This window comes from Chiloscyllium plagiosum, chromosome 15 (assembly GCF_004010195.1).
Source record: "Chiloscyllium plagiosum isolate BGI_BamShark_2017 chromosome 15, ASM401019v2, whole genome shotgun sequence".
NCBI classification, from domain to species: Eukaryota; Metazoa; Chordata; class Chondrichthyes; order Orectolobiformes; family Hemiscylliidae; genus Chiloscyllium; species Chiloscyllium plagiosum.
This window is the reverse complement of record NC_057724.1, coordinates 55,051,597-55,077,618: the sequence shown is the minus strand read 5'-3', so window position 1 is coordinate 55,077,618 and position 26,022 is coordinate 55,051,597. Positions and strand designations below refer to the sequence as shown.

Genomic DNA, 26,022 nt, shown 5'->3' with positions numbered 1-26,022 from the left:
TCTCAGTTCCACCCAAATAACTTCCCTGGAATTATTCCTAGGAATATCCTCCCAAAGTACAGTCATAATGTTATCCCTTATCAAAAACATGTCTCCCCCTTCTCTCTTGCCCCCCTTTCTAGTCATCCTATAGCATTTGTATCCTGGAACATTAAGCTGCCAGTCCTGCCTATCCCTGAGCCAGGTTTCTGTAATTACAATGATATCCCAGTCCCATGTTCCTAACCATGCCATCTGCCTTCTCTAGGAGAAAGTGAGGACTGCAGATGCTGGAGATCAGAGCTGAAAATGTGTTGCTGGAAAAGCGCAGCAGGTCAGGCAGCATCAAAGGAGCAGGAGAATCGACGTTTCGGGCATGAGCCCTTCTTCAGGAATCCTAAAGAAGGGCTCATGCCTGAAACGTCGATTCTCTTGCTCCTTGGATGCTGCCTGACCTGCTGCGCTTTTCCAGCAACACATTTTCAGCATCTGCCTTCTCTGTTAGGCACCTTGCATTGAAATAAATGCAGTTTAATTTTTCAGTCTTACCTTGTTCTCTGCTTTGTTCCTAGCTGCCTTAACTGTTTGATCTATCCCTTTTCCCAACTGTATCAGTTTCAGACTGATCTCTTTCCTCACTATCTCCCTGGGTCCCACCCCTACCTTACTAGTTTAAATCCTGCTGAGCAGTTCTGGCAAATCTCCCTGCCAGTATATTGGTTGCCTTCCAATTCAGGTGCAATCCGTCCTTCTTATACAGGTCACGTCTACCTCAGAAGAGACTCCAACAATTCAAAAATGTGAACCTTTCTTCCCTGCACCAGCTCCTCAGCCATACATTCATCTGCTCTATCCTCCTATTCTTATCTTCACTAGCTCATAGCACTGGGAGTAATTCAGATGTTGCTACTTTTTAAATTCCTGCCTAACTTCCTACATGCTCCCTTCAGAATTTCATCCGTTTCCCTTCCAATGCTTACAACGACCATCTGTGGAAAGAAAGCAGAGTTAATGTTTTGGGTCCAGTGACATTTCTTCAGAACTCACTACTGCAGAGTTTTTCCAGCAATTTCTGATTTTGTTTCCATCGTCCAGCATCCACAATTCTTTGGGTTTTTTTTTGTTTTCCATTTGGGATTCATGAGCTGACCGAGATTCTTGGGCGAAATAAAAAAAGTGCTCAAGCAATCCTGCGGAAAATCTGTGTGTGTAACGGTTCTGGCGGGAAGAAAAATCATGTGGAAGGTAGGAAGGTAATAGCAAAGTGGAGAATAAATTACGAGGGCAGATGCTGTTATACAAACAGCATAAGTACCTGTAAGTTCAAAAGACATTGACCTGGATTTAGTGAGAAACGTAAGGCTATTGATACTGACCACTATTGAAAATTAAATTAGACTGCTTGCAGATACTCCATATCTGTGATTATGTGCAGAAAGAAGATATTGTTGTCTGAGTTACTCTGCTTTTCCAGGCACTTTTCTGGAACAGTGGTTTGCCAACAAACTTGGAATTGAAAAGATATGGAATCATGTGAAATTACAGTACATACATGGTAGATACCCATTATAATCACAAACAAAAAAAAAAAGGCTTGTGCATTTTAGTATAACAATGTTTAATGACCTGTTCATTCTCAATTATTATCAAACAACCTCTCTGGCCCTGAAAATTCACTTTTACTCCCATTTAAAAAAATTTTGGGACACTGATAAAATTAAAAAGGAATTTTTAAAATTATTATATTCCAGTTTTTTTTATTTTTCATTTTTAATCAGAATTTCCTTTCTTTCGTTTTATTTTATGTTCTGACAGTTCCTAGTTTAGTCTCTGCATGTTTCCAATGAGTTAAGGAAATAATAGTTCTTTACTTCATTTTTGCAAATTCCAGATCCACTGTATCAAAATAGCTTTCTAAGCATCAATGCAAAATCCCCCAGAGAGTTTATTTTTTTCCTAATGATCAAAAAGTTCAGAGATGTTATGATACACTTCTTAGCATGGAGATCTTGAACCCAAAATACTTGGCTCAGAGGTAGGAAGATTACTATAATGCCATAAGAACCACATGCCAGTGAGTCTTTGGTCAAATTTAAGTGTAATGAATGACAACTGTGTTTATTCACTACTGACTGAAAGAGCCAGTCCAATAAGACTTGAATTTGAAGAATGAAGCAAATTAAGTTTGTGAGGGAAGGGAGGGTATATCTATCAAAAGGGGTTATTGGATTAGGTCAAATGGCTTCTTCGATTCTTGAACATTTTCATGATTTATGCATTCAAGGAGGCACAATCTTCATTGGAAGAGTTTTAGGGAATCAGTTTGTTTTCCACCAATATATATATGATCATGGAAATTATGCCAAAGCTTGGCAGTACATTAATGTGTTTGATAATTAACAATGATTTAATTGTAACAAAAATGACAAATTCCAGTTGCCTCACATAAAGGAATTTCACAAATCCTTTTTGATTATGAAAATAACCCTATAAATGTTTCAGGATTCATAGGAATTTTAAATAAAGTTTAGTCCTTTGAACTCCATGTGAACTGAGCATTCTTGTTAACGAAAACAGGGAGAATATCAGATTTTCCCACATAAAATCATGGGAACAAAGGATTTCTGAAATGTCACCTTTTTCAAAAAGCAATTTTGCTCTATATATCATTGACACTAATGTTTTTATATGGAGAAAGCAAATGATTTTAACAATGCAATGCATCAAATCAAATATAACTGACACCTTATTCTGGTGTTGATGTAAGAGCTTTGTATCTACTTTGTCATGTTGGTCAATTTAACACTTTGACAATTTTCCCATTGGTGGCTGGATTCAGTTTTTGGGGTGAGCTTCTCTTTTGAAATTCAAGTGGAATGATCTCTTTAGTCAGTGGCTCATCATGTAAGCAGTCAGAAACTCAGATTTCTAAATCATCGGATCTGGTCCGATTGCTCTGTTTGCTCGTGTCACTATTCTTCCGTTTGTTGGTCACAGAAACTTGGCTACTGGGAAGTGCGCTTGTCTCCTCCTGACTCTCCTGTTTGTCATCCATCATAGCAAAGTTGTCTTGGTTTTGCTTTGTTGCCCTGTTGCCATTGTAAGGCTGGGTCACAGAGTTTGTTTCTGTCAAGGGAGAGACACTGAACCCTGACTCCATCTTGTCCAGCTGTGGTCCACCATGGTTGGAAAAGTATTGGTAACTCGGGGCAGAGGGCCACATTCCCTCAAGTGAGAGCACCCCATTTTGCTTACAGGCCTTTGATTCATGATTTTCCTTGACCCTATCTCTAAATTTTTTCACACCCAGATGACATACTTCAATTAGGTTCAAAAGTAGTGAAAGGCAAGCCATGGACAGCATGAATATGATGAAAATTGTCTTTTCGGTTGGACGGGAGATATAACAGTCAACGGGGTTAGTACAAGGTTGGTAGTTACACTTGTAGAGAGGTTTCAGCTCAAAGCCATAGAGATAATATTGGGCTAATATAAAGCCAATTTCAAAAATGGTTTTGAAAATAATGTTGAACAAATATGTACGAAGAAGAGCTCCTTGCATTCTAATTTTGCCATGTTCATCCAGCAATGGACATTTAATGTTCCCTGCATTCTGTGTCAATGCCTCCTTGTCTCCACCTAGGTATCTGCTCAGCTTCTCTTTCTCCTTCTGCTTCCGTTTCTCCTCCATTTGCACCAGATAGAAAATATGGCCCAGGTAGACAAGGGTTGGGGTGGACACGAAGATGATCTGCAGCACCCAGAAGCGGATGTGGGAGATGGGGAAGATCCTGTCGTAACAGACATTCTGACAGCCGGGCTGTTTGGTGTCACATGTGAAGAAGGACTGCTCATCTCCCCAGACTTTATCGGTGGCTGTCCCGAGCACCAGAATGCGGAAGATGAAGAGACACGTTAACCACACCTTCCCTACCACAGTGGAGTGCTGCTGGGCACTTTCCAGCAGGTTCTGCAAGAAACTCCAATCTCCCATTCTTTCCTGTATTAGGTTAACAGAGAAATGTGGGTGGTGGGTGAGGGGGGTTTGGTGAGTGGGGAGAGAGAGAGAAAAAGAGAAGTTAGTATGTTTGGCGTTCCATCTCAGTTTGTTTTTTGGATAAAATTATTTCTCACAGCATTTATCCCTGAATTTTCTCAAAAACGGGGACCATTTTCTGCATCCTATACGAGAAACGAACTTACCAGTTTTAAGTGGTTCTGATGAAAGGTCATTGACCTTTAACATTGGACAGAATCTTCCCAGTGGGGGAAAAGCCCAGATACCCAGGGAATGTTTAGCCTGGCCAGAAGGCTCAGTTTGGATGTGAGGCTATCCCTGCAATATTATAAGGAGGAGGCATTCACAAGATGGCAGATTTGTGGAGGAGGTAAAGTAGGCTGAGACAAAAAAAACTGCAGATGCTGGAATCCAAGATAGACAAGGAGGCTGGAAGAACACAGCAAGCCAGGCAGCATCAGGAAGTGGAGAAGTCAATGCTTCAGGTATAACCCATCTTACATGGCAGGTCTCCCATTTTACCAGCCCAATCAAAGACTGGAACCCCTGTAGCCTTGGCAATGCCACTGAACATCAGCAAGGAAAATGCCAGGGTGTTTCCCCTTTGAGGCACCCTCATCAAGAGTGAGAGCAAGTTGTACATTTTGCTGAACCAAGCAGTCAGGAATTTAGTCATTGGTGGAATCCTCCTTGAATAGTGGGTCCCTGATTCCCCACCCAAGCTACTCAGAGGCAGCTGTTGAACAACCTTTGTAGTAAGGGTGTGGCTTTGCCATCAGCAGTTTGCTAATGGTACAGAAAAATGACCTTTAATTATTTAAATTGCCCAGCTGCATTGGGCGGGGGTGCATTTTACAAGCTCACCTGTCTCCTAGGCAGAGGATCTAGGACTGGCAAAGTTCTCTCCAAAGAGATGCTGAATGTTTTCACTATTCTCAGTTTTTAATTCTACATAACTGCTTTAATTGTATGGTTCCCACTACGTGATTACAATGAGCAAAATAAAGTTTTGCCTCCAGTTTTAAATCAACACTGCAAACACACAACCAAATATGCTCACACTAATCTACCTTTTCCCAAGAAAATCCAAAGAACAAGGCAGTGTGGACAAAAGCAGTCACTGTTGCCAAGATGGGGAACAGGGCAGAAAGGTTAATTCAAAGTTGAAGAGATATTTTTAAAAGCACTGGACAGATGCTACCAATGGAAATGTTTATGAAGGGAGTTCAAAAGGAAAATAGCATCTGGTTGAAATAACAATGATGACAGCACGAAGAAACAGAAGCAGAGTGGTGATGTGCAGTTGGAGGAGATCAATAAGATTGGATGGAATGGACCTGGTTAAATTCACGGCAGCTGCACAATTATTCTTATATTTGTTGTTTATGCATTGCATATTATCGATCTGCCTATGCCTTTCCAATCATTCTAGCATTACCATACTTCTAATATAAAACTTTCACTGATATCTTAATTGCCAAGAGTGTTTAAAATCTAACGCATTGGCTGTTCAATGTTATTATACTTAGATGACAATTTTTAAGTCATAGAAATGAAGAAGTGATTACAATGTTTTGTCCTTGATAATAGTACCACAGCAGAGTTTATGCATTCTATTACTGCCCAGTTATGTGTGAAGTTGATGGATTTTCTTTACAAATAATTTGTTCAAATTCAGTCAATTAACAACAAGTTTTTGTGAATTTAAAAAATATTAAAGATTATCTAACATCACACACTCGGACATGCTTAGAGTGTGATGAATCACACGCACATATATTCTCTCACACAATCATACAGAAATAAACTTTAAGAAAGCATTATTACAATTTGGAACTATTTTAGTTGTTTTCATAGCCAGCCTGAAGTTCCTTTAGATGAATTGATGCTTTTTAGCTGAAGTGAAGGTTTTGTAAAAGCAGAAGATTCTAAGCATGTCATGAGATATCCTCTAATCAAATTAGCAGGATGTCAGCTCTCAGGTGAACTTGCATTTGCAACAGATTGAAGGAGGATCTTTCTTCCCCATTTTCAAGGTGTAGTTATTGGCTGCGTAATAATCTTCCACCTGGTTCAATTACATTAGGATGGCCTTTCTGTCTTAGAACAGACTCTGCTGTTATTTTTAAAATCAGGCTGAAAACAATAGTTTGGACAACCATCTGATGAAGGAGTGGTGCTCTGAAAGCTAGTGCTTCCAAATAAATCTGTTTAACTATAACCTGGTGTTGTGTGATTTTTTTTAACTTCGTCCACCCCAGTCCAACACCAGCACTCCAAATCATGACTATTTTACATTGTGATTGATATGGTTTTGAGGTCAGTTAACTTAGATAAGTAGATTGTGGTGCAGAATGACACCAACAACAGAGGTTCAATATCTGCAATTGCTTTGGTAGTTCATGGAAACCTGCCTCCTTAATGCAGAGCAGAGTCTATCAAGTAAAATAACTAGTTGTCATTCTCATATGGAGTCAGATGCCTCTGGTCTTTGTAGACAATGGCTAATTACCTACACATTGACTATAAATGCAGGAGGAAACAACACAGAAGCGCTTCACAGGAGGCTCCCAAGCACTGAGGATGTCACCTAGACAGGGGACGAAACGTCTGCAACACAAATTCCCAGCTCGGTGAACAGAACCACAACAACGAGCACCCGAGCTACAAATCTTCTCACAAACTTTGAACACATTGACTATATTAAATGTTAAAGAGCAAAGTTTCAACTGTGTGTATGTTTATAATTGCACATCTAAATCCCTGTTACTGCGAATAAATGCAAAGGATAGCACAGCTTTCACCATATAATTCTTGTTGAGAAGTATCCTGCATTATAAAGCTTTAAAATATGTAAACTGCACAATTTTTAATATTAAAGTACAAAAGGTCATTCAGACAATGGAGTTGCAGTCGCAGAAATTGTTAGAAGTAAACATAGGACTGCAACACAATACAGCCCCTGGTGTAGAGAGATAGCAGACATTATCCAAACCAGATGACAACAAAATTAATTTCAGCAATAATCTGAGAAAGCCATCTTAAATGATTAGGAGCAGAGACATGGTAATAAGGTAAAATAGGCTAAAAACATTCATTTATGACCTTTCATGCCAATGTTTGGTTATTTTCATATTTTTGGTTGGAATATTAAAGCTGACACAAAGTGGTACTTTGAATTATTATTCTTAGATATGAAGAATCTCTATGCTGCTTTTATGCCGTGATTATAACTCATTGGTAATTACAGAAGAATGCTGTCCTATGAGAAACAGATGGATATGAAACCCGCCAACCTGGGACTCAATGCAAGAGCCCTCAGAATATTCAGTGCTAAGATCAGAAGTATTTCAAGAGAAATGGTGAAATAATCTCTTAGAATCACAGCCATGCTAATATTTTACCTCCTATACCATTAGCTTTTCATTTCTGCAATAACTTTGGATACGGCACTTTACTAAATGCCTTCTGAAAATCAAAATAAAGTACATCAACCGGCTCCACTTTGTCCACAGCACATGTTATTTCTTCAAAGAACTCCAATAAATTTGTTAAATATAGCTTCTCTTTGATCAAACCCTGTTGATACTATCTGATTATTTTGAGAGTTTTCAAGCGCACAACTGTAACCTCTTCAATAATCAATTCTAATCAAATCAATCTTTTCCACAACAGACATCATGGCTTCCTCTTTTCCACTGCTCTCCGTTATTGAATATATTATTTATATTCTGACCAATTATCTGACTGGCTACTTATCTTTGCATGGTTATATCCACTTTCCAAAAGTTTGATGGTTTCGCTAACTTTCGCCAATGCATTTACATCCTTCTTTACATAGAAGGCCATACCATGGCCAGTACTGTGCACAGAATTCCATATGCAGTCTCATCAGTACTCTATGTATCCAATTCTCTTTTGATAAATGATAATGTTTTATTAGCTTTTCCAATTACTAGCTATACCTGTGCACTTGCAATTCAAACATGTGGATATCAAAATGCTTCCATGTCTTGGAACTCTGCAATCTCTCTCAATTTATGTTGTTTTATTCCTCTTCACAAAACGGACAATTTCACATTTTTATTATACTTAATTTACCACATCTTTGCCACACATTTAACCCATTTATATCTTTTTCTAGCTTCCTGGTGTTCTCTTCATCGCTTACCTTCCTACTTACTTTTGTGATGTTAGCAAATTTGACAACCATATATTCCAACCCTTCAGCCATGTGACCATTTTCTTGTACCACCCCCTCATGTGTGAAGATATTAATGCTTTCAAATCTATCAATGTGCTTAATTTAGGAATATGCTTAATGACTGAGCCTCCACAGCACTCTGGGACATAGAATTCCAAAGATTCATGGCCTCAAATAAAAAAAACTATTCTCTATCTCAGTCTGAAATGGCTTCCTCCCTGCTCTGAGACACGAGTCATAAATGGAAACAGGCCGTTTGGTCCAATTTGCCCATTCCAACTAGGTTTCCTAAAAGGAACTAGTCCCATTTGCCTGCATTTGACTACTATCCCTCTAAACCTTGCCTATCCATGTACCTATCCAAATGTCTTCTAAATGTTGTAATTGTACCAGCCTCTGCCACTTCCTCTGGCAGCTCATTCCATGTATGCATCACTCTCAGTGTGAAAAAGTTGCCCCATAGGTCCCTTTTAAATCTTTCCCCTCTCACCTTAAACCTATGCCCTCTAGTTTTCCCTGTAAAATTAAAGTGCATGGATAGAGAATTGGATGGCAGACTGTTCCCTGGTCCTAGATTCCCCTCTTCTACCCTCACACACCACAACCAGGGGAAACATCCTTCTTTCATTTACCCTGTCCATCTCTCTAATAATTTTGTACGTTTGAATGAGATCACCTGTCACTGTTCTAAACTCCAAAGACTACGTTCTGTTTATTTAATCTTTTCTGATAGGATGAAAGGATTGTCCTAGGAACTAGGCTGGTGAACCTCTGTTGCACTCCATCGATGGCAAAAATATTGTAAGGAAAGAAGTAAGGCATCTTTATTGCTATATTTAACACCTCTTGTAATAAAAGCCAACATACAATTGGCCTTCTTGTCATTTATCTCTCCACCCTGCAGGCACTCTGCCTCTATTCCTGATGAAGGGCTTTTGCCCGAAACGTCGATTTTCCTGCTCCTCGGATGCTGCCTGAACTGCCGTGCTTTTCCAGCACCACTCTAATCTAGCTTCTTGTACATTACAGTATGATCTACGCAATGGTTGTGATTTTGAAGAAAAGAATTTGAATAATTCATGTTTATTATCTTTGAGAAAGACATTTTCTCAATCAAACTGAACATGTGTCTTCCCTTACTCTACAAAAGCTCTCAGGGTACAAATGAAAGTAATTGCCTTAAATTATGGTTGAATTTTTCTGATTGCCAGGTAGTTGTTATTCCAGTGTAGAGGGAAGTCGCACATGGAATTCCCAGAGTATCATATTCCGAAGGGATTGCCTGAGAAGTTGAAGATTCTGTTGGGCAACTTCTCTATTCCTGGAAGACTCCAAAAGTCTTGATTTAAATCAGATAATTTGAGAGTTCTGATGAAATTAAGTAAAATAGTTAGTCAGGAAAAGTTAGACTACATACTTAATAGTCTAGTAACTATTCAATACATTCCATACTTACCTCATATACCCCAAACTCCCCCAGACCCTTTACACACTGAGATTCTGACCTGATACATCCTCCAACTCCTTTCCTCTGTGCTCTGCCCCACTTCCCCACCACTAGACCCTACTGGCCCCTCATCTACCCTCCCTTCCCAGCCTCACATCCTCCATCTAGAACCCCGCTGCCAAATCTGACTTTCATGCCCGCCCCATTGGACTCCAGAATACCTGACAAGACTTGACCGCCAGCCACCCCCATGCTGGAATGGACCAAGCTCGTGCCCCTACCCCTACTAGATTTAAACTGACATCTCCTCCCTACCACTACAAACTCTCTGAACCACCTCCTCCCTAAACGCTGCATCTCTCATCTAGCCTCCTTACCAAGTTGCATCCTGGCAACCTCCACCCTTCCCATTTTACACCCTACCCAACTGGTACCCTATCCCTTACCATCCAGCATGCCACCCCCATACTCATCCAGCAGCCTAACCTCCAGCACCCTAACATCACATTTACTTTACGTACCTACAGTTCAATAGCAGCTATCACATAGTTTACAGAAATGTCCAATTTCAGAATAGGACAGCTGGCTGCTATGAAGTTGGGGTCAAAATGTCTGCACTGGCAGCACCTGAGGAGCAGGAGAATTGACATTTTGGGGATAAGCCCTTCATCAAGAATGTGGGGGGGATGGGGGCTGAGTGATAAATAGGACGCTGAGAGTGGGTCTGGGGTGAAGGTAGCTGGGAAGGCGATAGGTGCGTGCAGGTGAGAGGTGATTTTGATAGGTCAGTTGGGAGGGCGGAGCGGATAGATGGGAAGGAAGATGGACAGGTGGGACAGGTCAAGCAGGTGGCGCCTAGTTGGAGGGTTGATTCTGGGATGAGGTGGGGGGAGAGGAGATTTGGAAACTAGTGAAGTTGACATTGATGCCGTGTGATTGAAGGGTCCCAAGGGGGAAGATGAGGCATTCTTCTTCCAGTCATTGGGTGGCTTGGATTTGATGATGGAGGAGGCCTTGGTGGAGTGGGATGGGGAGTTGAAGTGGTCGGCCACAGGGCAGTAGGGTTGTTGGGTGCGTGTCCCCCAGGGATGTTCCCTGAAACACTTTGCGAGTTGACATCCTGTCTCCCCAATGTAGAGGAGACCACATCGAGAGCAACAGACACAGTAGATGAGGTGGATGGATGTGCAGGAACATCTTTGCTGGATGTGAAAAGATCCTTTGGGGCCTTGGACAGAAGTGAGGGGGTGCAGGTTTTACACCCCTTGCAGTGGCAAAGGAAGGTGCCGGGTGTGGAGGGTGGGTTGGTGGGGGGTGTGGACCTAATGAGGGAATCGCAGAGGGAATGATCTCTACGGAATGGTGCATGGATTGCCTCTCTCTGACAGCTCACTGAAACAAGAGATCTGTCACAACGGAAGTACAGCTCTCCTGTCAGATCTACTGACCTCCTGATCTCCCAACCTCCCTTCTTTTGTAAAACAGAAAGGCTGGAGCGGTAATCTATGTGAAATTACCACTCATCAGAAAGCAGTCCTACATAGGTTAATGTAAACAATGTAAATACCTTCTTGTACTCTGCTGCACATCAGCTACAAATGCCATGATTAATGATTGTGAAGAGTCAACGTCCGAAGTCCTTGTACAATTCCTTTTCATTCATCCTTTACGTAGCTTACTCCAGACCATGAGTTATTTTCTATATCATACAATCTAACCTGACTGCCATCCTCTACGAAATATGTTCCAAGTCAGTTCTCATTGACTGTATCAAACACTCAAGCTTATCTATGTATCTCATGTCACACAACCATTTTCTCCATACAACAAACCTGGTCCAATGTTTTATTTGGAACTTGGACTGCATTTGTGCATTGGCAGCAAAGTTATAAAGTCTGCTGCTGAACTTAAAATCTTATTTCCTGTCATTGGATTATAATATCACTATATTTTTAAATGCTAATGTAGTTGCCACTTTTGATTTGTTAACTATAGTTGCGCTAATTATATAAATTTGAAGAGGTAGTCTCTTCATGAAACTGGATGTTGTCAGTTTATTCAGGATCTGGAAAAAGAGATGCATCAAACAAGTCATGTGTTGTTGTGTTATTTTAATGTTATTTATGTAAGTTCATTGTGAAATGATTTTTTTCACCCTATCAAGTTACCAACCACAGATAAATGGACTTGCCACTTTTTGCTGCTTTTTCAAAAATAGGTAGGGCACACATATGGGTGTAATCTGTTCTTGGACACTATGCCTATTGGCCAGACTTCATTTGTGAGCATTAGTAATCATTGTTAGGATACAGTGGCAAACCTCTCAATCAAAGCTGACAAGCACTTATATCCCATTCTTTGTTTCACAGGCAATTTAATAAGGTTTAGGACTCTGATTTCCAAAATAAAATATGAAGTCCTGGAGAAACTTAGCAGGTCTGGCAGCATCTGAGGAGAGAGAAACAGAGTTAACTGTTCTTTGGAACTGAAAGGAGCTGGAAAATGGTGTTTTTTTAATACTGTTGACAGATGGAAGGAGGAACAATGATGAGTGTGCCCAGACCAAAAGACAGTGATAGTGACCTTTACATTGGCAAGATCAAAGATAGATGGGGTGAGTGCTTTGTGGAACAACATCTGGATGGTATATGAATAGGAAGGGTTCAGAGGAATATGGGTCAAGGGCTGGCAAATGGGACTAGATTAGGTTAGGATGAGTTAGACCGAAGGGTCTGTTACTATGCTGTGCATCTCTATGACTCTATGATCTCTACTCTATCTGTAGGTACTCTACTATACATCTTCCATATAGCCCCAGCCATGTTTTGTTTTGTCTTATTGACTTTGTTCCCAGCAGTTCAAGCCTATTTTCTCTTTTTCACACCTACTTTACATATCTATTACTCCTTTACCACCATTATCACCAACATTGTAGTTTGGTCTGGTCAAGCTCACAATCTGTTTAACTTGCTCTTCCTCCTCTCTCTGTTAACAGCCTAAAACCACCATTTTCCAGATCCTTTTATTTCTGAAGAAGAGCTGTACTGGACTCGAAACACTTACTCTGTTTCTCTCTCACAGTTGCTGTTGGAGCTGCAGAGTTTCTCCAGAACTTTTATTTTTATTTCAGATTTCCAACATCCATAGCATTTTGCTTTCATTTAAGTACCAATTTTCCATCTAGTTAGTGAGACACGCTTAGTTCAACTTTGCGCTTATTTCTGTCCCAAATAAGATTAGCACATGTTTGGGAACGGGTTTAGTCTGTATAATTTGCTTATGCAACTATTTGGTATGTCGTTGTGAATAATCCATGATTTCCCAAAAACAAAGTGTCCTTTTAGCACTGGAATTCTACTTTGTGTTAAACCATCATTTAGAAACAGATATTACAGATTGAGTTGCCATAGGTTTAAAGAATACAGACACATTCACTACCATCTGTCAAAAATTATTCACTCACTGAATGCACACAGGGTACATTAATGCTATCCTTTTTATATATATATTATATATGTGTGTGATAGAACATTAAGGCCTTGCTGTACGAAAGGCAGAAAATCTAATTTTCGATTAAACTGTTCACACGAAAGCACATTATTTGAAACAAAGAGCAGATTATGAGGCTAAGAATCACAAGGTCCATCATGACTGAGTCACAATGTTCCACTTTCAAATTTAGAACTCTTTATCATTTAATCATCACAAGCGCAGTATTCATTTCCTTTTAAAATACTAGACATCCCTTCTGTTAACATTTCCCTTCCTGTGCTCTTCTGTTTTAGAGTTAGTGGATGACACTGAAAGGGCCTGATTCATTCAATACCCATTTAGTAATTTCCATCTGATATTTGGTGTGAATATCATTTCTGTATTAAAGTACAAGATTTGTTAGAGCAGATATTTCAATGCCAGTATCGATGGATGTTTGCTTAACATCTTCAGAAGTGAATAGGTGGTGCCCTCTCCCATGTCTAATTTCCTCTGGGGGCTCTCTTAATCAAATGGAAGGTTGAGGGTGGTGTCTGCACCAAATTCCCTCCACCATTCTGATTATGTCCATGGTAGGAAGGCCTGTGGATGACCTTCTGGTTCTATTATGAATTCAGACCCTTAAGGTGGTAAATTAATACCTACTTAGAAGTATTTCTCTACTTTCAGCAAGTCCCTTTAGCACAGACATTAAAATACCACAATGACATCTAACTCAAGTATCCAACCACAAGTGATGAAAATGTATGAACCTAGAGATGGGCAGAGGGTACTTCTGGTGGGAAGCATAACAAACAACCCTGTGCCTGATCGAAGGTTTCAAAATCAGGAGGGTGGAGAATCATGCATGTTGCTGCTGATTCCCCTCAAACCGCCAGTCTTCCCCTCTTGCCATCACTCACCTCTGGAGTGGGATCTGGTGATGATCCCAGGCCTCATTTGAGTGTTTTACATATAGCAGCCTTTGCTTCCCTCATTGTGCTTTAACAGAAAGGCAGCTTTCTGGCAGGTGGGGTTCTGGAGGACTCCTGGCCTGTCCATTGCCCAAGGAACACATGATACAGCTGGCCTTCCCTTAAAGAGGCAGCATAAACTCTCACTGTTTCTTCAGCTGAAACCCCCCCAATGTGTCCAGCCTGTCTAATTTGTCCATGCAGATGTTAACATTCTGTTTTTAAATGACTTAGTACTGATACTTAAGTAGAAGCTGGAGCAATGTATGAAGTAATTCAGTTTTATTAGCTAATTTTGATAGCAGTAATTCAGGACTGTCATTATCGGGCTGAATTAACCTAACTTTTTTTCCCAGTTTTCTTGTACTTTCTTAATGGTTGAATTAATCACAACATTAGAATTTTCTTTGCAGAACTAGCAAATATTTTACTCCAAGTTTGGAGTTGGTTCCAGTAAATGGCAAATACAAGACAAATTAAAATCTCTTCAATCTCACTTTTATAATGAGGAAGAGAACAACGGAATTCCTTGTGAACCAACAAGACAACAGAAAGCATAAGTAATCCATCAGATGTTATAATCCTAAAGATATTTTTTGACCAGTGTTTTTTTGCCTAGTGTTACAATTACCGTGGGTAAACCATGAACCAAAATAACCAAATTTTCTGAATGAATGAATATTTCAAATGAATAAATTACCAACAATTCCCACTTATGTAAATTTTACTTTAACGTGAATCAGAACCAGTGCAAATTGTGCATGAATTAACCAGTAAATGATACTTCAAATAAAAAAGATAAGTTTCACTTTAAGGAGTTGATATGACAAGGATATGTCTTACACAACTGCAGGTGTTGACATCGCTCCCTACATGTCCCCTCCAATGGCATTGTGGGTCTGCCTACAGTACAAGGACTGATGTGGTTCAAGAAGACAACTCACCATCATCTTCTCAAGGGCAACTAGGGATGAGCAAAATTATTGGCCCACAACATTCATGTCCCATGAGCAAATAAAGGAGTGTCACATTATGTAGTTGCATAATTCCACAATATACTGTTCTTTGTCTACGCAGAGTAGGCCAGGAGTCTTATCTAATACCTTTCATCTTCAAGTTTTGTCAACAGCAAGGCATACCTCTACAAATTTCCTTACCCTTGGTCCACAAAGTCCTGATGGTGCCACTTTATTACTTTTCAAACAACAAGGTGTTTATATACAAGATGCATTGCGCAAACTCACCATGGCTCCCTAGATGACACCTTCCAAATTCATGACACTTTCTATTGCGAAGGATAAGGGCAGCAGATATATAGGAACACCACCACCTCCATGCCAGTCATCATCCTAACTTGAAAATACATCACCATTCCTTCAGTGTTTCTTGGGGAGAATCCTGGAACTCCCTTCCCTATTGGCATTGTGGGTCAATCTGCAGCACATATACTGCAGCAGTTCAAGAAGGCAGCTCTCCACCATTTTCTCAAAAGCAACTGCAGATGGGCAATAAATGCTTGCGCAGCCTGCAATGCCCATATCCCATGAATGAATAAGTCCCAGATTTTAGGATAACAGACAATGTCAATGTCTTAACTGGCCTGTAGGCACTTAGGGATGCACAATAAATGCTGGCCAGCCAGCAATGCCCATCTCCCGTGAATTAATTTTATTAAAGCCAAAAGGATCTTTCTCGTCTTTGTTCAATAGCCATAGAGTTGGAATGCAGCTTAAGTTTCAGATATTCAAATACTTTCTCATTTATGCTTCAGAGCTCCTTGAAATGTCATACTTTCAATTTGACAAAAATTCTAGGACCAACTCCCGAGGTGGCTTTGTGTCAAAAAATGATGAGTGATTAAAATGGGAGGAAGGATCCTGCCACTGAGTAGTCAGGAGGAGAGATAGTGTTATGTTGAACTTGCAGTTTAACCAATGCCACTCATATGAGGACCAGGATTAAACAGTTGACAATGTGTGAACAAATGATACAAGATGGGAAAAATAGAACATCATGCTATTTGGCATGTCACAAGTCCTATGTCAGAGGTAGTTCTGAATCATTGGATGACATTATCTGAACACTTTTTTTGTGAGATCCTGTTTTCGAACATCAGAGTTGCGAATGTGTATCGATGGAATTACAATGAAACAAAACCAGATTTTCCCAGCTCACTACACATGCCTTGTAAGAAATATCTTGAATGATGGGATCTTTGCTGTGGAAGAGGTAGTTATAGGAGAGCGTCAGGCCTGACAATAGGCTGCCAAGTGCCAAGGCTGTCTTTTTAAAGGTTTCAATTATCTCAGACTTTGTTGACAGTTGTTTTCATAAAATTTAAGCCCTACAACTTTCATCTCTCACATCACATCACACCATCCTGAATAAACTTCCTATGACACCTCCATGCTAATGTCATGCCAGCCCATGACACCTATTCATCTCATAGCCCTTTTAGAGCACCACTGCCAATTTAATGCCAACTCATGTCAACCCACCTACCACAAACAACCCTTACACCCTATTTGCCAACACACCCAGTAGCCACCATGGATAGATTTCAGGAGCCATGTTGAGATTAAATAAAATTAACGTCTAGCCATTGATTACAGCCTTCACTGCGTTACAGAAAAAACACAGATTTATAAAAGCCTATTCCTCTTAAATCCATTCAAAGTAATGAATGCTTTATAAAAAATAAGCAAGGTTGCATTCTGATCCGCACATCAAAGACAGCTAATCTTTTAATCACATTTTTGAACTGTCTATCAAATTTCCAATCAAATGAATTTACAAGCTTCTTGCTAAGATAATTATTAGTTGTGGAAAGTACCCAAGCATGAATAATGACATCATGATATGAAATTTCAATAAACAATTACTGCTCTTGAACAGATTTTTTTCAACTCTCACTTCAGCAAACAGCCAATTGATTTCTTTTTTTAACTTTTTAAAAGGCTAAGGATTTAAATAATTTCACACTTTGATGTTTAACAGACCGTCTCCAGCCTTCATAAGCATTTATGTCTCCTACAAAATTTCATGGCTGCTCCATTGCAAATCAAGTATCTTATGACAGCATAATTGGGTGTTTGAACTCAACCGATTTCAAATGGCCATTTGATTCATGTGTGCTGTTCCACATCTTGTTCCCACTCATCAGTTTTTAAAGGACCACTGAGTCTCCACAAAAACCCGTGCCTGCATTTTCAGTTGATAAATCTGAAGTTAGAACTGGAGGTTATACAGCTACCACAACTGAGCTGCAATAAATGCAGATTAGGTTAAAATACTTAAAAGGAAGATGAATTGATTCTTAATTTACCAAACAGTAGACAAATGTAATCAGCACTAAGACAGGAGCGAGATGCAAATGGTTCTGGGTAGTTACACAATGACCTGAACAATAATATAAGTTTCATAGACAGTATTTTAAGAGGTAATTCCCTTCGTAAAGTGTTTTATGTTGTTTTTTGATTCATGTTAGTTAATAATATTGCTTCAGCTCATAACACTGCACTTTGCATTGTCTGATAAGCAAAACAGCTGTTGAAAGCCAGGCTATATATTCTTCTAATTGGAGGAGGCTTTTTGCTCTTATAGCTGAACAGGAAAAGGAAGGAACATCTGAAGTTTTGAAAAAATTCTTGGGATGTGGGGATCACTAGTAGGCTAGCATTTATTGACTGCTCCCAGGATAAGGTAATAGTGGGCTGCCTTCTTGAACCACTGTGGTAGGGTTAGTCCACGTGGTATAGATAAAACCACAATGCCCTCAAGAGGGACTTCCAGAATTTTGATCCAGTGACAGTGAAGGAATGGTGATATATTTCTAAGTCAGTGACTTAGAGACAAACGTGCAGGTGGTGGAAATAATTTACAAAATAAAAGTTGATCAAGAATGGCACCTGAACAATTCTATGTATTGAATGTGAGATAGGGAAACGGGTAGTGAATAGGAGATGGTAGTTGCATAATAATAGCTTCCTTCGCAGATATCCTCTACAAGCCATTGAATTCTTTTTATAGCTTTCCGTTAATTGGGATATTGGGAAACAGGCACTTGGTGCTGCAGTGGCTTCCTTGACAGCAGGTTGTGCTGTTTACAGCTTTTGTTTAGAACAATAGTTGGGAAGGAATGATTTTAGTCTGTGTCCTCTAGAATCCTTGACCATGTCAACACTTTAGACAATGAAACCTTCTTTTTAAAAAATGTTAAATCTGAAACATCCAGTACCTGCCAGGAAAACTAATAGAATCTTTAAAAAGATAGATTAACATTAATTTGTCGAAATAGAAGATGACTTTGTTTAGTGAGAAAGTTTTAAATCAATTTCATTGGTGATCCAATTTCAGCATCATTCAATGAAATAACATGCAACAATGCTGCAGTGTTAAATGTTTAAGTGTTGTAACAGATTCATGATCTATAGAGTGTTCTGGTTTCCTCCCACAATCCAAAGATGTGTAGGTTAGGTGAATTGGCCAAGCTGAATTGCCCATAATATTGAGGGATGTGTAGGTTAGGTGTATTAGTCTGAGGTAAATGTAGAGTGGGGGAAATGGGTCTGGCTGGGTTACTTTTCCAAGGGTCGGTGTGGACTTGTTGGGCTGAAGGGCCTGTTTCCATACTGTAGGGATTCCATGCTATATGATATAGTCACTCATCACTTCACCATCACCACCACCCGCCTCCACTCACAAATTGGTAATATTCTTTTTAAAGCTGAGGTAAGAAGGTAGCAAATCTAAGAAGCAAACACCATGTGTTATGTAGGCCTGTCGCAATCACAAAATTCCAACTTCTGCAACAAATATTACAGTTGTGACACTGACATATTAAAAAATGGCTGCTGCTTCCCCAATGCTTTAATGCTGAAGTCTTTAATTCTTCAGGGTCACCTGATCGCTATTAATGTCAAGCAACACCATATCTTAAGTGCTCCTGTGAGTTTTTATTTTTCGTCCAATTCATTTCATGAAATCTTTGATTCCGACTCTGTTCCTTTTGGCAACAGTCACTCTCTGATGTCTTGCAAAGTATCTGCTATTCATGATTAGTGCTGGCCAGCTGTCCAACTGTGGTTCACAATGTTAAATGTCATCCATTTTTAACTGGGATCCATTCCAGTTGAGGTTGTATATTGTAACCTGGCCTTTTTTTAATCCAGCTTAATTCTAGTTAGCAATGTGCCATTCAAATATCAACACTGACATGTTCATGTCAACAATGATATGTACTCATTTTTACTTGCAGGCCAAGCATTAATACATTTACAGGATCTTTTACTGTATTTTTATGCAACTTGTACTAAAGAATATGTTTAAAGTTAATGCCAAGTAAATGTTTTGGATGTATGCTTCTGTTAAGCAGTGAAATCTTCTACCACCCCTCTGAAACTGACTGCAGCATCCTGACATCTTCAAGGTGCAATCTGTTATCCAGGGTTTCAAGACACACTGACATCAGTGAGAATGTCGACTTCCCCAACCCAAGCCATTGTTAGAGACTGCATAAATTACATTGAAACATAATAGCAAAAATGGCCCTGAAATAAGTTTGTAATCATGGAATGCTGTTAAATGATTAATAAGTACATGTTCAATTTTTAAATATTCAGAATATTTTAGCTTCTCTCTTTACCTCATAGGTATGTTCCAGTGGTCAATTTGTTCTAAATAATCAGTTTCAGTGTTTTTTAAATTATTTTGCTGCTTTTCTTTTCTGTTTGGTGATCTGTGAAAATCCTTTAATGTGATTGGTTGTGTTGTATTATTCCATAGATTCCAAACCCAGCAGGCAGTGTACCTTTAAGATACGGCTATTGGATATCTTTAAGACAGAGCTGGATAGATTCTTGTTAGGCAGTTGAATCAAGGGTTATCAGGCTAATTCGGAATGAGAAATTTGAAACAAAGACTGATCAGCTATGATCTTATTGAATGATGGAGCAGATTCGAGGGCTGAATGATTTACATTTGCTCCTATTTTGTATGTCTGTACTTTCTGCAACACGGAGGAGAAAGTGAGGACTGCAGATGCTGGAGATCAGAGTTGAGAGTATGTTGCTAGAAAAGCACAGCAGGTCAGCTTCCGAGGAGCAGGAGAATCGATGTTTCAGGCATAAGCCCTTCATCAGGATTCTCCAGCTCCTCGGATGCTGCCTGATCTGCTGTGCTTTTCCAGCAACAGAATCTCGACTCTCTGCAATGCTTCCACATGCTTCTGAAATGTGGTTCCTGGAACTGGATATATGTTCCATTTGAAGCTGAATTAATATTTCATGTAAGTCCATTATAACCTTATTGCTCTTGTACACTCTGCCCCTGTTAAACCAGAATATTTTATCCTTTATTAACTGCTCTCAATCTTTCCTGCCAGCTTTAATGACTTACACACGCATATATTGAGTTTCCTCTGCTTGTGTGCCCATTTTAAATTTGTTCCCTTTGGTTTTAAATCATCTGTTCATGCCTTTCCCACCAAAATGGATCATTTCACATTCCTCTGTATTAATTTTCATCTGCCACTTGTCTACCTTTTACATCAAATTTTCTACTTCTTGTTAAAATTCTAAACCACCTTCATCACAGTTTGCAAACTTCTAAATTTTGTATCACCCACGAATTCTGCATATTAAGATCCAGGTCATTAGTATATATCAGGAAAAGTAAGGATCCCAACACTGATCTCTGGAAAATGCCAACATGAATCTTCACCCAGCTCAAGGAACATCCATTAACATTACTCTCTGTTTCTTGTCACTCGCCAAGTTTGCAGCCATGATGTACTAAGCCATAACTTTGCTCACTGTATCAAACCTTTTTCTGGAAGCCCACAAACACCACATTAGCTGCATTGGTCTCATCAAGTCTGCTCCCTCCTCAAAAACCTCCAGCAAGTTACTTTAATTTGTATTTCCTTTGCAAAATCCATGCTGACTTTTGTTAATTAACCATAATTTGTTCATGAGGCTATTAATTTCTTCCAAATCATTATTTATTGTTGTTTCCCAACAACCAATGTTGACCTGACTGTGCTGTGGTTGCTGGGCTTATCTTTATTTGACCAAAAGTATAACATTTGCAATTCTCCAGATAAATTGACACTACCTAATCTATTGCCAGGGTTTTCAATTTTAAATTCAGACATTCCCAATCTCTTTCCCTTCAAAGTTGTAAATCTTTCTAGTGACTGAATTTCCTCCTTTTCTTCCAGGATTCATGCAGCATCTTCCTCCTTAGTAAAGACAGGTGGGAAGTACTAATTTAATACCTCAGCTATGGCCACTACCTTCATGTGTAATACTCCTGTTTAGTCTCTAACCAGCCATATCCTTCCTTTTAATACATTTTCATGGTCCATATGCCTGTAGTAAACTTTGAGGTTCCCTTTTATGTTAGCTGTCAGTCTCTTTTAATACTCCACCATTTTTTTCTCAATAGTTTTTCACCTCCCCTCTAAACTCTAATATTCAGGCTTGATTCTCAATTGTATTTTCTACCTGACACCAGCCTTAGTCACATGTTGAAGTTGTATTGAAGCCTGCAAACAATGATGAGGTCCTGTATTGCTAAATTACGTAATCCAGTGAATGAAAAGATTCAATCCTGTGTCTCAAGCATTTGTTTGATATCTGACTATAATATAGTAATCTCAATTATCATATACAGGATGAGGTGAATAGTTGAAAATGAGTTAAGTGAATAGTTTCTACTTTCAGAGTTTATTATTGTCATGCTGTGATGAAAATTCAAAATCTTCTCATTCAAAAATCCGCCTTAGTATCTTCTGATTGCTATGTGATTATTGTTCACTCTATAATGATCCTTGACATAATCTTCACAAATAACCAAGTTTCACCATGTTCATCTTATTGTTGGTTAGGAGCAATTCTCAAATAGTGACATTTGTCTTTTTAACTTTGCTTCTTGTTTTTTCTGACCTATGGTCGTACTGTGTATCGCTAATCAAACTTTTTTTTCTTAATTTCTCTATTCTGTAACTAAGAATTGTACCTCGGTACCTTTGTACTTAAGACAGCACTGTAATCGGCAACTTATAAACTTTTCACTGTACTCATTTGAGTACATATTACAAGAAAGCTAATTAAATTAAATTCAATTCAATTCAATTGGCACAAAGGTAGTACCTGTGAGTCAAAAGGATGTGGGTTAAATCCCACCATAAAGGTTTGAGCACAGAGTCTAGGTTGGCATTTAAATCCTGCATCAGTAGGTGTTATCTTTCAGGCGGAATTTCTAACTGGGGTCCTATCAGTCCCTCCAGCTCTCCTGAGGAGTCCTACAACCAACATCCAAAACAGGTCATTTATTTCATTTCTATGCATGGGAACTTTTCATGCGCAAATTGTCTGCCACAGTTCTTGCTTCTTGATTTTAAAGATACTGAATTAGCCAAATAGTGCTTTGGGATATTACAGAGTTTTAAAAGATGCTACATAAATGTAGATCTTTATTTTCTTCCTTTTTTGCATAGAAATCATATTTCAAAGTGCTATGCACATACATGATTATTGTCATTATTCTCTAATCATATGAGATTTGAAATTTATTGACAGGTGGAACATCTTATCAAGATGGTGTCTTGTTATTAACTGTTCAGGGGAGAGTGAACAAATATTATCGGTAGCATTTTGTTGTAATCACATCATTAGTCTTGTTTTTAGGGCAAATTAATTTAGTCTGGTGTAAACTAAATATATATTAGATGAGCTGTGTTAATTATAAATGGACTATCTCACTGTTTGCCGTAAAACTAAGCTACACATTTGGGGTGGTCCCATTCCTATCTCTAGCTTACTGAGTTAGCAGGAGTAGAACTAATAACACTACAAATTGTTTTAGGATCCCTCATGCTAAGGAAAAGAGATGATCTGAATTCTACATTCTGTTCAACACTCAGTGATTTTTCCTAGGATACAGATTCAACTGGATATTCATTGAAAAGACTTGGTTAATCACTTACAGTATTTGATATTCAGCCTTGGATTCGTTTGAACGTTTTTCAACTGAACTCTGTACTTTCACACAGCAGAAGGGAAAGCACTCCCTAATCATGGTGGAAGCAGTTCATTTAGGGGTTTCAAGAGCAATGTGAATAAGCAGCTGAAGAGGTAGTAAAATGGAAGAATGTAGGGATCGGACGCAGTTGTGGTATTGAGTCTTTTGTTAGTATGGTGGGCTATCACTTTAAGAGGTAAAAACGAGGTAATTCAGACTCTATGCTACTCTCTCCCCACCCCCACCCTCCTCTAGCTTATCTCTCCATGCTCCAGGCTCTCTGCCTTTATTCCTGATGAGGGGCTTTTGCCCGAAACGTCGATTTTGCCTGTCCTTGGATTTTGCCTGTCCTCGGATACTGCCTGAATTGCTGTGCTCTTCCAGCACCACTAATCCAGAATATCACTTTAAGAGTCCTATCCCACTATATTATAGGGGACAGCTTAGTCTAACCCTCCTGGCTGAGGAGACAGCACTTCCATAATAATGTTCCTGCTGTTGTTCAACACTTCTTCTTCCTGGTCCCTCTTGGACTGTAACATGTGGGAGATTCGGCATGAACATGATGGGCTGAATCCTCATCTTTTGTTGCGTAACCTCATCTTTTGTATGGTACTATGATTCCTCACCTGGATTTAGCTGGTTGGCTCAGCAAACCTGGCTCTTCACAATAAACGTCATCATTTCAAGTGCTGCTCAGCATAATGGAGTGGCTTGGTCATCTGCTCTCTGACTGGCCTGTGTTGGAGGCAAGCGAGTTGGATTGGGACTAGGCTTGGTAACACTAACCTTCTCGCCTACTCAAGCGTTTTTTTTAATGTTCAGCTTATTCTCTCTGTAATTGCTGTCTTAACTAATTTAACCAAACTCCAGTGTTGCTGACACTCTCTGACCCACGATTGCAAACACTAACAGGAAAAGACAGTTAGGACATGTAATGACTCATTTCAAGGACAGGTGGGACATGAACACAGACCTTTTGACTCAGAGACAGGAGCACTACCGGTATGAAACAAGATCCTAAACAGGAGGAGTAGGGACATGGAAAAAGAAGAAAAAGTTAAATAGAAGTGCATAAATGGAGCACCAGAAATAAAAGGTGGGGGGAGGGGGAATTAAGGAATTGAGCTGGAGAGAGAATTCAGCAATAGAGAGGTGAAATTGTAAGCATTTGAATCAACCATTTAAATCTGAGGTCGATAATCTTTGTTAAGAAGGGTTATGAGCCCAGAAGCAGGTATATAGAGTAAGGCCACAGATCAGCCGTGATCTTACTGAACGGAGGAACAGGCTTGAAGGGCTGAGTGGCCTACTCCTGTTCTGCTGTTCAGACACGTTGTGAGACATTTCCAGCACAGGTGGGACTTGAGCCCGGGTCCTCTGACCCAGAGACTGGGACCCTGCCACTGTGCCACAGAGCTCTGTAAACTATGGAACACTTCACGAATTTGCGGGTCAATCCTCGCTAACCTTCTCTGCATTGTTAAAAACTACACAACACCAGGTTATAGTCCAATAGGTTCATTAGGAATCCTGATCAAGGAGCAGCGCTTCCAAATAAACCTGGTGTCGTGTGATTTTTAACTTTGTACATCCCAGTCCCACACTGGCACCTCCAATCATGACTTAGCTGCATTGTTCTCATTTTAGTACATTTGCTGCCGAAGAGAACACAGGAGGTGAAATTGTGTGACTGGATCGGAGCTGGATCACTAATTTGTTTGACTGAGATACAAGGACTAGAATCCTATTCTGCCCAGTGTCTGGCTGTGACACATAGATTATATTCACTGCCCTTAAACACTGGAGACCCTCACGGATAAAATGTTTACCATCGCCCTGGCCTGAACTGTCGAGAAGTTGACAGTCCCTGGAACAACATTAACTCACCTTGTCCCACAAACTGCGAGGAAATGTTGCTTGAGCGGAACTTTCTTTAAATAAAACTTGCTTCCTGTGTAACACTCCGACAGTTCTAATTGTTTCTAAACATTGGATGAATAGTTGCAGTTAACCGGCAAACTGATTTGTTCAAATTTTAAAAAAAAGCCCCATTCTGTCAAAAAGGTCTGCTTTGACATTTTTCATGGAAGTGGCTGCTGTCCCCTGAAAATGAATAAAGGTCATTCGTTAACCACTCATGTTGGGGATGTTCCCGCAATGCGGGCGCAATAAACGCTTCGAACGGAGAAATAAAACAGTCATAAAGATAACAGTGACCTTATTACCTTGTTACCAGAGGCTGGTTTTATTCCAAGCAGATCACTTGGATATATCTCACAGCAGCCAGTCTCTCCTGGTACTCTCCCTGGCTACTTGACAATTATTTCTCGAATCTCATCGATCCTTTGATCCTCAGCTTCAGTTTAACGAGCTGTCTTTAATCGCAAAAGCGATATTCTTTCCGGCTAGTTTCTGCAGCTATTGAACAGGAACCGGACAAGAAAGAAATCTGCGCACAAACGCTGTCCCCTTTGCTCCCCTGCCCCTACTTTACCGCACACATGAACCCACCTGCTGGCTGCTGAGTGATCCGGCTCGGTCTGAACTCCAACTCTTCACACTGAAGTTGGGAAGTGAGTGAGCGACAGGGCTCGGAGCCCTTTCTAAATATAAACCCGCCTTGCATTGCTTTCAGGGTGGGACTTGTCTTATCACGTTCCAGGGCTGGAATTGGCCTAAGCTTTCTGAGGGGCAGCAGTGGTTACAATTTCTTGAAGACGAAGACTCACTTTCAGGTCTGAAGGGCTGCTCTGTACCAGCCCCCATTCCCGTTCGGCCAAAGGATAATGGTAAAAACAAGGACTGCAGATGCTGGAAACCAGATTCTAGATTAGAGTGGTGCTGGAAAAGCACAGCAGGTCAGGCAGCATCCGAGGAGCAGGAAAATCGACGTTTCGGGCAA

At 39.8% G+C, this 26,022-nt stretch overlaps 1 protein-coding gene across 3 annotated transcripts; it reads right to left on the bottom strand.

Annotated features, from left to right (window-relative positions):
* Positions 1–1,062: 1,062 nt before the first annotated feature.
* Positions 1,063–25,709, bottom strand: LOC122557334 (gap junction alpha-3 protein-like). 3 transcript variants are annotated; one of them, XM_043704931.1, is made up of 2 exons: positions 25,632–25,709; positions 1,063–3,979 (listed from the first exon to the last, which is right to left on the bottom strand). In XM_043704931.1, exon 2 carries the CDS (start codon positions 3,971–3,973, stop codon positions 2,900–2,902), a length of 1,074 nt encoding a protein of 357 aa, XP_043560866.1. In that variant the 5' UTR covers positions 3,974–3,979; positions 25,632–25,709; the 3' UTR covers positions 1,063–2,899. The 3 variants fall into 3 exon arrangements, with proteins under 3 accessions (XP_043560866.1, XP_043560869.1, XP_043560867.1); XM_043704934.1 differs by lacking the exon at positions 25,632–25,709 and adding an exon at positions 25,346–25,367; XM_043704932.1 differs by lacking the exon at positions 25,632–25,709 and adding an exon at positions 25,008–25,080.
* Between the last annotated feature and the right edge of the window lie 313 nt (positions 25,710–26,022).